The 12,525-nt window shown below is 36.3% G+C and overlaps 1 protein-coding gene across 1 annotated transcript in view; it reads right to left on the minus strand.

Annotated features, from left to right (window-relative positions):
- Nucleotides 1-4,852: 4,852 nt before the first annotated feature.
- The window catches only part of THSD7A (thrombospondin type 1 domain containing 7A), a 463,607-nt gene continuing 455,934 nt past the window's right edge, over nucleotides 4,853-12,525 (minus strand). Inside the window, exons 27-28 of the mRNA XM_043872412.1 lie at nucleotides 10,945-11,032; nucleotides 4,853-10,267 (exon numbers count right to left, since the gene is read on the minus strand). Of these exons, the coding sequence (XP_043728347.1) occupies nucleotides 10,183-10,267; nucleotides 10,945-11,032 (173 nt within the window). The 3' untranslated portion in view covers nucleotides 4,853-10,182. The remainder of the gene's footprint in view (nucleotides 10,268-10,944; nucleotides 11,033-12,525) is intronic.

Raw genomic sequence — 12,525 nt, forward strand, 5'->3', positions numbered from 1 at the left:
TACATGGTTTGGAGGCTACTTCTAGAGCATAACTTAGAAATATTTTGTGAATATGTGCGTGCTATGATTTTTTTCACTAATTTTTTGCCAGTCTTCAGTTCTGAAAAATTAAAGACAGAAATAAGAGGATCTTCTAGAATCTTGCATAGTATTGCGTGTTATGCATGCACCATAATTTTTTTAAACTTTTACATTATGTTGCTTCCATATGTTTATAACCACAAATGTGATACATATCCTTATACTACATCACTGTGCACAGGCTTTGCATCAATTATCTACCTACCTGTCATCTTTGTCACACACGCACACACACCCACAGTGTACACACATACCACACTTGTTATCTATGATCTATCCTTCCTTCCTACTCTGTGGAATTACTGTCAAAAGACATGTTTATTTTTGATTTAAGAAGGTGGTACATTGCCATTCACTGACTTAATATTTTCCTCATGAGTATAAACAAAAATCTGTTTTGCCTCATACTTGATAAGATCATGCATGGTCACAACATTTTCCTTCACCCACAGGGTTTTTGTCTTAAATGGCACTTCTTTAACTATGAATGTTCATGAGAATCTTTTTTGTAAGTTTATAAGTCACCTGCATTTTCTTTGGTTCTTCTGACACTGTTCTTATATCCTACCAAAAAGTAAAAAGGATCTTTCAGTCAAGGATTATTTTTGATCCCTCCTTAGTTTGGCTTTATTTTGTTTTTTTAAAACAAGCTTTGTATAATAGGCAGGATCCGGTAACTGTCAGTGGAAGGTACTGCTCTTAAAACTTACGGACTGTGTCTAGGCATGGCGCTGTTATCTAAGAAATGTACTAATTTACTGCTACATATGCCTTGGCAATGGATCCATAATTACACTGAAATATTTTTGACTAGGGATTATTAATTTTTGAAGGCAAATATGATGCCTATTCTGAAGAGAATTGTATCAAAGTCCTCTTTAGTTTCTATTGCTGAACAAATGTTGCTGTAATCTTCTTGCGACATGCCATTATATCATAATTACTACCAGACATAGCTTCAGTACATCATTATCTACTTCATTATGAGACATTTTAATTTGATTTTGCTGTGGATTCTTACATATAGACATTAGAATAAACATACAAAAAAGAATTTTCTTGTAACTTTTAAGGATCTTTTAAGCAGATATCAGATAAAAATCCTGTCCATTATGACACCTTCTACAGTTAGGATACTTCTTGACTTATTTTTTAAATTATTTTTCCAGTAGGTAACAAGGTAATCAGAAGACATGTAGCCTTTTGGCAAAGATAGTAAAAAGTGATAAACACCAAAATCCCCAGATGAATATTATAAATGAGGGAGCCTTTTATAAAGATGAGTTGTGAAAGGGTACAGTTACAAATCAGCTGTCAAACTAGATGTGATTTGACTGGGTTTTCATCACCATGTTTATGAAAGACAGTGGTTTGTGGGGAACATAGTCCTCGACTCACCAACTGACTCTGATTTTGAAATTCTTTTCACTTTTCCAGGAAATCAAGACGTTGTATTCTGGAAGGAATGGATTTTAAATGGTTAATTCATGTATTTACATGTTTGCTGAATGTCCACCTCTATTCTTCCAAAATGAGTAATGGGAATTTGGGAAACACTGAATTGCAATTTTATTCTGTTCTTATTGTTGTATTTCTGCTTTAAAGCAGGCAGATAGTATATCACTTGGCGGTATTATTGTCCAGTTGCTAAGTCGTGTCTGATTCTTTGTGACCCCATGGACTGCAGCATGCCAGGTTTCCCTGTCCTTCACTATCTCCTGGAGTTTATTTAAATTCATGTCCATTGAGCTAATGATGATATCCAACCATCTCATCCTCTGTCGTCCCCTTCTCCTCCTGCCCTCGATCATTCCCAGCATCAGGGTCTTTCCTAATGAGTCGGCTCTCTGCATCAGGTGGCCAAGGTATTGGAGCTTCAGCTTCAGCATCAGTCCTTCCAGTGAATGAATATTCAGGGTTGATCTCCTTTAGGATTGACTGGTTTGATCTCCTTGCAGTCCAAGGGACACTCAAGGTATTATTGGTATTATATTATACCATATATATATACTAACTTACTTTATACCATAAAGTAAATTAATAGTGTAAGACTTAGTAGGAGAGTCAGGCTGCTTTTGGAACAAGGGTTTTTTTAAGAAATTTTGATTGCCTGCCTCCTTTATTTTCTAGTATTCCCTGCTCACTCACATCTCCCACTGGAATTTTCCATGCAATGGAAGTGAAAATAAGAGAAAGCTATGAAAGAATTCTTTTATAGACTCCATTCTCAAGATAGGTTTCCAAACCCTGTAACCCACATCTTGCTGGCATGTCCTCAGCTGTCACTCATCTGATGCCAGGCTCATCATTACTGATATAGTTTCTTTGCCTGTCTGTTACTGCTCTTCCCATGTCACAATATTGTGTTTTCTGAGTAGGTGAACATATTTCTGGCAAGTGAAATAACATAAAATGATTCATGACGGAGAACTGACAACTTGAAGCTTTGAATGAATTAGTTGGTCAAGTAACCTTGAAGTGTGAAGTGAAAGTCGCTCAGTCGTGTCCGACTCTTTGCGACCCCATGGACTTCTCCAAGGAATTCTCCAGGCCAGAATACTGGAGTGGGTAGCCTTTCCCTTCTCCAGGGGATCTTCCCAACCCAGGGATCGAACCCAGGCAGCATTGCTGGAAGATTCTTTAACAGCTGAGCCACACACAGGGAGGCCCTCTTTATAACTGATCTGCTAATTAACCTTACTGACTCTTTGTACATTAACCTCACAGTTCACTAATTCTTTGGTTCGCTTATTCATCCAACAAGACTTTGTTCTTATTACATGTTGGACTTGATTCCAGGTGAGGAACAAAACAGATAGACTTGGCCTCTCTCACATGTATCTGAGAGAGAGTAAAAACACAACCACAGGCCAAAAAGATATATAAAATCAGGACCACAAAGAAAATAAAAAAGGGCAAGAGGAAATAAAAGGGATAAAGGTAGTCAAGGAGGACTTCTCATAGGAGGTGGCATTTGAGCAGAGACCTGCATGCAGTGAGGGAGCTGCCAGGCTTACATCAAGGGGAAGAGTGTTCCAGGTAGAGAGAACAGTAAGGGCAGAGCTCTAAGGAAACTGTTTGGTTTTAAGAGAAGATTTGGTTCCAACTTCATCACCTCCATGTGATGCTGGCCTCAAAGGCCATCAAGAGAGGACGGTGAGCATGGTCAGGAAAGAGCAGAGAGCTGGGGACGATGAAGAGGCATGGGCCCTCATTAAGATCATCTCTGCCTGGGCTAGAAAACTAGATTGTGGAGAAATAAAATTCAGAAATTTTTCTTTACCCAAAAGTTTAAATTTCATTGATGGCCTAAAATTAACAACTACTTTGGGATAGCCAAAACTGCCATTTAAAGATGATATGTAAGAGAGGACCAAACTCAATAGGAAAGACAGACATTGTTCAAATTTGCTAGTCACTGAAGAAATGAAAAACCATGAGACAGACTGATGTTTGTTCCAGCCTGGATTGAGTCTTTTCCATAGCTCAAATTGTGACCAAAAAGCTATGGGATTTGCCTTAGGTTTTGCCAAGGGGAGGACAAAGGACATTTCACTCTGTTTGAAATAGTAATGGGAAAAGAAATGAAGCTGTTTTCCAATTGTATCTACTAAATTTAACTCCTTTTTCTGTCTTCTCTTTTTCCACCCCGTCACCATCATATTCATAAGATTATATGATCAAGTAGAAAAACAAGGCTGAATACATATCAGATTGTTAACTTGAGTTCCCTTGGCAGGGAGATGCTACGGTAGAAGGTGGAAAGCGGGAGAGGGAGTGATCCTTGAAAGAAAAGGAAAAAAAAAACAACAAAAAAAAGATGCAACATCAGAAAGCCTGACTGCATGTAAGCACTTCTGTATGGACATACTGTTTTCAGAGTAACGGACACTGACAAGGCCTGTAAATTGCAGTGTGTGGTGGCTTTTCTTTGGAGTCTGTTTGGTGTGTAATGAATCACTAGGGACTCAGACCAACCAGCAAAACGTAGACAGTCATGTTCATATTTGTGTTTGCAGGACATTAATTAGAGTTGCAAAATAAAAAATGAAGTTAGTGATCTGACTATGAATGTCCAAATACCTAGAGATACGTTAGTTATTTTAAAAATTCTCCTCTTAAATCTTAATGAATAAGATAGAAACTCAGGAGCTTGCAAATCACTGTTTTTTCATCAAGCATTTGAGTCTAGCTGTATATTTTGAGCTTTATATACTATATTTAATGGGTTCCTTCCTTATTAGTCATATTTTAGCAAACAGTGATTTCAAAAAATGTTTTAGTTGCAAGCTACCCTAACAATAATTGCAATGATTCATTTAATTTGTGCATCCCTTTCTGAATTTGTTACGTGTGCATCTTGATTTGGAGAGTGAAGGAATCTTAATTTATTAAAGCATGAGCTTCTACCTTGTTTGTAAGGGCTAGTCTCCTCCTGGCAGACACAGGGAAGAGGGACGGGGAGCGACTTGCCTTCTGACTGAGGGGGAAGAGGCGCTGTGCCGTATGTTCCAGCGAGTCTTAGTATCCCCTGCTGCTTCCTACCTTGTGATGTGTTGGAAACCAAGAGGTCCTTCGTCCAGGATGATTAAACTGTGGCTTCTGCAGACACTTAAAGATTTGCATCTCAAACATTCTAAATTGGGATTGCAAACAAAAAGACCCAGGAGAGGGCGATATGGTAGTAAAAAGATGTTTTTTTCACTGAAAATAAATGTTAACCCACACTTCAGCAACAAATGATGCAAATTAAAACACAGATACACACAAGTAGAATGAAAATGATCTCCGTGTTTATGTTTATCGGCAACAGTTATTTACAAATAACCCATATGAAAATGTAAAAAAGCATATTACATCTTCACATGCCATCTGTATTAACTGAGTAAAGCTTAGTGACAGTATTTGCAAATCTGTAGTAAATTGTACATAGACCTCTTGTGCATTAAAAAAGAAATGTACATAATTTAAAATAAATTACATTACACCATTTACAAAGTAATATTAACAAAAACTTCTTAGACAGCTGCCTTCTTATTTAAACAAAATAAATACTCAGGTAATTAAATTAACCAAAAAGAAAACACATTTAGGGGGTTATAATTTATAGAAAGACATTGCAAATTTAATAAAGTTATATTTTACAATGACAGATACTGATCGCTTCAAAATCTCTGTGCTAAAAATAGACAAGAAGAAAGTACCAGAAAGGAAATCTTAATGTTTATTTTAAAAAAATAAACATAAATAGAGTCCTGAAAAATAGTTGGGAGAAGCTCAGTGAGGGTTCAAAGCAGGTGATCTAGAAACTATTGCTAAAAAAAAACCCTACAAAACACAGGAAGACTGACACCCAAGGACAGTCTAAATAGACTAGAGATTTTTGATCGCTGGAAACGACTCTCACAACTGTCTTCATAAAATTGCCATTTTAAGATCAGGCTTGGTAGAAGCACAAAAACATAAAGCTACAAAATTAACTCTACCCATTTAGCATTTGTTTTGCTCATTTAACAACGTAGACATAACCATTTTTCAGTGTCCCTGCTAGATACAGAATTATCGAATCACACTGCATAACATCCTTTATACAGTCCCGTCCGCGGGGCCCGCGCTGCGCTCCTGTTTCAGACCCTGAGATCCGCTGTTAGCTCCGGCCACCAGGGGGCAGCACAGAGGGGACACGCAGCAATTTCAGTTCTCACAGCTCAACCAGACCCAGGGACCATCATTGTCTGACCTGACTCCTCAGAGAGGTGTTCACGGACTGCTCTTCTTTCACCACCCTCAAGCTTAGAGGGGAAACAGAACAAGAAACGCATTTTAATTTGATAATATATTTACAGATAGTGAGGCCCTGGGCCATGTGGGAAGCCTGATTCTTGCAAGTCTATTCAAACCTTGACTGAGCCTGAGGACAAGCTCTTCTTCCGTCTGTTTGGAGAGCTGCAGGCCTCCCTTGCTGTCTCGTCGGGTAGGCCGTGGCCAGACACAGGGGAAGGCTGGTGGCGGGGGGAGTACTGGGTGGGACTAAGTCTAAGGTAAGGGTTGACATTTTTACAGACAAGGTCTTTTTGTGGGGTGGGGTGGGGTGGGGGGATGTCCTCCACAGCTCTCCTTTCTTGATCCGTGTCTTTGACTGGTACAATCTGTTTAAACCAAACTGTTCACTCTCTAAGCGACACTTTGACTCCAGCAGAAAAGAGACATAGGTAGTCACCTCTTTTCTTATTAAAAATGCAGGCGTGTTTAGCAGAAGGTGGTTCTGGGGGAAGCAGACAAGACTAGTTGTTGCTAAGAGTGCAGACTGGACAGAGGCCAGGCGTTGGGCATCCCTGTAAGGGAGCAAGGGCATACAGCAAGTTGGAGCTCAGAAAAATTGAGAGGCGTTACCTGCTTCCTATGAGAAGTTTTAAATAACTGACTTTGTCTTGAAATGTCTAGGAACTTAAGAGGGCTCAGATTAAGCTGCTGGAGCCACGGCTACCTGCCTGAGGGTGGAGCAGACATACAGCCCAAGCCTGACAGCATGGCTGGACACACAGACATCACATGAGGAAAAATGTCAACCAAGTCTGAACACCAGATCTGGAGTGAGGGCTGATGTGTGTTTCATTTTCACTCATTAAGCTTTTCCCCTTCTTTTGAACATCTTAGATATGCATGTAAACAAAAGCCGCTACTAATATTTTACAATATCTAGCAGAGTGTCTTACACGTGTGATAATTCAATAAATATTAGTCTTATTACAGGTACTTTGTGCTTTGCTATAATTAAGAACATGCTTTTATGAACCCCTTTTCAAATTAGCTTTAAGCTACACTGTAGTGTCCTCGAAAAGGCTTTGAAATAAGGATTATGGTCAGTTTCCTAGACTAGATATTGATGAATGAACAAATCATCCCCTTTCAAGATAGATCAGTTATGCCACTTCTATGCCGTTTAAATGGAAACAGTCCAACAAAATAACACTGTGCCAATATTTTTCATTTCTTTTTTTTTTTTTTTCCAACCAAGCAGACCTTCGTACTTACAGAACAGTGATTCTTAACCTTTGTGGGCTCACAGACCATTTTGGTAAGGCAAAAGTGTCAATAGACAAGTTACTACTATATTCCACTCCTGAATTCTTAGAATGAACAGGAGGAATACTGTTTTGATGAAATCCCAGTAAAGTATTTAACTCATTATTGACGTATGCCAAGAACAAAAATAAGGCCATTTTCATGTTATAAACATGAATATAGTAACCTTCATTTGTCCAAAATAGCCTCCCTGTACCTTTCCTAACAAGAGGCCATCTGGTATTTATTTACCCTAATGATGAACTTCCAATATGCTCCCTAATATTAGGTCACACTGAATCTAGATTACTTCACACATGTAACGTTGTAAAAGGTAGTCAATTTATGAATAAGATCACCTTGCATTTTCATAACATAATTTTGACCTATGAATTCATTTAATTTTAACTTATCTGCTTTCTGAATGAATGCCATTTTACAGTATTATAAGTATAGCATTAGTAGTAACAATTTATTCAACTCAACAATTTCAAGGGTATTAGGTGTGGCATGCATTTCATAAGACTTAGCAAGATTCTTCAAGTAATGGTAGTAGATTCTTTCTCAACCATTTTGGACAAATGGGAGCTCATTTTACTCAAATAAATCAACTTGATTATCTGGGAGACCCCTGAGTACATTTATTGACAATCACAGTTTTAGGGTGACAATATTATTTTTGTCTTCCTCTTTAGTAAGACAGATGAGATGGAATTTGTTTTTATGCCTTTCCTTGTTGAAATCCTTGGTATAAGGCAAAATTCTCATTTTCCTGATAACCTGTTTGCTCAGAAATGATTTACACATTGCTTAACACAGGAAATACTGACCAAAGTATTAGTGCATACCACCTTTAATGTTTATTGAAATATGTAGAAATCTGCTTATTCTAATCTATCTTTTGTAATCTTTGCAGATTCTAATCTATCTTTTGTAATCTTTGTAATCTAGAATGAAGAGTAGGGTGAATTCAAACTCTAGTACAAAGGTGAAATACCTTCTAGTCCTAATCACTTGTATACCAACACAGCTATGTTTAAGATAAAATGGCTAGTGATACTTTTTTTTTTTTAAAGACCTGAACATCTGATGTCCTCCCCTCTCCCAAAGGTTGTTGCCTGAAAAATGATATTGCTTTTTAATGGCACCTTTTGGATTTTCTTTTCATATGCAAGAAACTGGCCAAGTTAGATATCATTTTACTGTGCCATTCCCAGGGCTACATCTGTGAAAAATATAACTACCTGCAATAGATTAAGACATTTAATGACTGTTTTTCGGTTTTGAAATTAAACACTGATCACAGTCAGAGGGCAAATGAGTGAAAACTCAAGATGACATGATGGAGAATTAGCACTGGACAAAACCTCTAGACCAGCAAATCGCAACTTGCAAATGTGGCCTGCTGACTTTATAGGAAGTTTTATTGAAAAACAGCCATGCTCATTCTCTATGTGCCGTACTGTGTATTTTCTATGGCTGTGTTCCCACAATGGCAGAATGGACAAGTTGCAACATAGACCTGGCTGGAATATTTACCATCTGACCTTTTACAAAGAAAAAAAAAAAAATGTGCTACCCTTGGTCTAGATATTTAATGAGGTCCTGGACAAAATATTTATTTTTCTCTTTTGAAAATTCTAGTTTTTGATATCATACATTAAAAAGACTTGCTTCAAATTTTACCACTGAGAAAAACTAAACTATAGATTTTGAAATACATTCCATCTGAAAGTAGGAAAACAAATCTGGGAGGAAAAAAAAAATCAGACCATTTTGATTTCTTTTAGTTACAAAAAATCACCAATAAGTTATTTTTTTCCATCCGCTCAAAATTAAAAAGACAACCAGCTCCTTTTTTTCTTTTCTTTTCTTTTTTTAACAAAGATAACAAATATAAAAATCTAGTCATAAACAGCCTTCAGAGTACAATTAGAAATTGACTAGAGGGATCCATCTTTTGGAGGGTTAATGAGTTCGGGACTTAAACACTTAAGTTATCGCCATGTCGTTGACATCACAATGGCTGCAGCGATGAGGAAGTATGTAAAAGCAGATGTAACAGCTAACTCCATCCTGTCGCCATCCCAGCGGAACTTTTACTCTCTTCAGGACACAAGAACTTGTAAATGGCTCCACGACGCTTTGAGCACAGATGTCTTCATCCCGTATGAAAAGAGGCAGTTTCTATGGCAATACTGGTTAAGCGCTATCATGCTGCACTAATATAGTGCAAAAATGTGCCTTCCGTATAGCAAAAAAGATGCAGGCAACCAGTTTGAAAATTAGGGAAAGTAGAAATGTACTATATTAACACAAGCAAATTAGTTTTCCAGACAATAACCATTGTAAAATACTGAACTTGAGGACGCTTCTAAAGTACTAGTACATGTCCAGCATTCGCACTTTGGAGAGAGACAAGAAGTCTTACAAAAGGGTCTTTGCCTCTGAAATGCAGCTCAGTGAAACTATTATCAACCGCCAAGATGCTGAATTTATTCAATGGGTTTTCTGCTCAGTTTAGAGCTTATTTTTAGCCACCATTAAAACTGCTTATTAACAAGTATATAATCTGACATAATAATGTGTATCATTCAATTGAGTAGGCATGTTGTTATGTTTGAATATAGCAGTGTAGAGCTTTTGGTATTAAACTCTTCATGCGAAAATGTTACTAGGGGTTAACACTGCGGACAGAGGCTTGTATCAGGCATCCTAAACTGGTCAATCCCACCATCACGTTTTTAGAGATGAAGGTGAATTGTCCGTTGGTAGATTTCAGAAAAGATCACATAAAACTCTCAGAATGCATCATGTATCAACTAAATCTAGAATTCTCAGGGCTGATGGTTTCGATGTAACTGGTACTGTCTTGGTATATCCAATGGCACTGTGATTTTCACTCCTTCCTTAATGATGATCTTTTAAGAAGTAACACTGTAGTTTAATCCACACAGTTTGAATAGCTTTGTGGCCTCTGGACATCTACAGCAAAGGCAGAAAGCTGAAACTGGAGGCTGCAGGGTAAGTTAAGACTTACATGTCCGCATCTCCATCATAGGCTAAGGTCAAAGGTTTCAGCCGGTTGTTTTGCCTTCTTTGGGGTTTCTTTGGCTTCTTGCTGTTAAAAAAATAATTCAATAAAACTGTGAGAAAGAAAATCTTCAATTGTAATTTTTATTGCTTTAAATGAAAAAAATTGAAACACTGATAAACCTAAAAATTGCTTAATTGCCTACACTTTCTAAATTCAACCCCCAAATTTGATTTTCTGGTTTCTGAATTCCTCAGTTTTATGCTCTGAGTAAACATGAACCAGAACCCTTCAAGTATATTATCCTGTAAAAGATAAACTATCTAGATATAATTTCTCTGGTTCTAATAATGGAATAATGTTATAGTATAGTCACTTATATTTGTCCACAAACTTCTATAAATAACACAGCTTATGTTTTAAAAGACAGTTGTATTAGGTATTATCATAATCTCTTCCTCAGTAGTAACTTAATAAAAAATGTACAGTTCACTATAAGTATACAAAGTAATATATGGTGCTTACATAACCAGGGGGAACAATTTGTGAAGATGACCTGGGGCAGTTCTGGCTCATATTCAGAAATTGTTCAGATTCAGTAGTTTTTAGACTATTCATCTATGCTTATTCAGAAACTCAGATGAACCCTAAATAAATGTGGAATACTTATTTGAGACATTAGATTGTTGTTCCTGGTTATGGCCAATTGAAAGTATTTCCTCTGAAATAGATCTCCTTAGATTTTTAAATATTTAAACACTCACCAAGCTAGATAGATCATGGAGACAATGAAGATGAGTAACACAAATGCCCCAGCTGCTACACCGTAAACCCAGGTCTTTAGTCTCCCATCTAAGAAGAATAGATATTGGTCATTAATTTACCTTAGTCTGCTATATATATTACAGTCGTTGACTATGACCAACGACCAGTCACATATGACCAAATTCTTTCAAAACGCAAAATGAATTATTGCTTAGGCAGAGTTAATGATTAATGCAAAGCTGCTATTGTTATGTTAGATGCTCTTTCATTAAAGATAAATTATCAATGAAAACTGAATTGCAAAACGATAAATAATTTTGTGATTCGAGTTCAGATTTCAAGTTAATATGTCTAAATTTCTACTACTTCCTATATGGATTTTACTTTAAACTCAACATGTGTTACACTATATAAATCTTTTCTTCTGATTTTCATTCTATCTTCAGAATGTCAATTGTGAGAAAAGAAGAAAATAATACAATTTCAAGAAATTCCTACAACTTTCTTGATGCTGACAGGTATCTCAATGTAAATTTTGTCATTTAAATATTTTTTCAGATGAATTGAAAGTAAATACATCTAACATTTTTGGAATTAATAATCCTTTATCTAGTTTATACTTTAGAGTGTGCCTTAAAACTAATTTGACAATATCATTTGTAAAAATAACCAAGTTTGATTAACACATGAAAGAATGTCAAAATAACTTTTTTTCTATCTTTTCTATTTATGGAATCAGACAAGACAGGAACTTTTTTTTCTAGTTTTATGACAGGAACTTTTAAAATTTGGTTTTCTGGTCTCATTCTCTTTGAACTTCTGTTTTATATTCTGCATAAACTTCAAATGGGTGATAGTATTAATGATTTTGCCTAACTTGTTCTTCACACCAACATATATTTTCTGTTTTACCCAACTAGCTAAACATTAATTTTAATATTGAAATTATAGATTGGGCAAACTGACCCCACAGAGACTCTGGTTTATCCAACATTTGAAAGACGTCAAAAGCAAATCAGTACTATAATGATGATGATTATTATTTTTGCCTAGAGCTGGATCAACTTAGGAGTTCATTCGTATGCTGGAAATAAACCAAGTTAATATTCTAGATATTCTTTTTTTCAATTCTGAATATTTAAAAAAACTGAGTTCAAAATCAAAAGAACTGTTCTACTGTTAGGTTTATCTGTTCTGAAAGAAGTTCAACAAATATTTTTGGGTTTTTCAGAAAACAAGAGCAACGTCTAATTGTATGTTTTTATAATGTATACCTTTTTACTATATTAAAATGTTCATTTTAGGAAAAGTATAAAATGAAAAATGACAATAATAATATGTTATCTTTAAAAAACGGTTTTGATATGAGGAGATCTGCTTGGATTCTTGGTTAAGGTCAAGATTGCAAATGGCCATTTGTTGGTCTGCCATCTTGGACACTGAGGAGAGCCTCCCATGCTTACACAGACAGGTCAGCTTTACAAAATAAATTTTATCTTCAGATCAAAATCTAATAAAGTCAGGGGTGATGTGGTTATATATGAATCACCCAAGCAGTGAAAATACTTTTAAAAAATCCC

This window comes from Cervus elaphus, chromosome 18, assembly GCF_910594005.1.
Source record: "Cervus elaphus chromosome 18, mCerEla1.1, whole genome shotgun sequence".
NCBI classification, from domain to species: domain Eukaryota; kingdom Metazoa; phylum Chordata; class Mammalia; order Artiodactyla; family Cervidae; genus Cervus; species Cervus elaphus.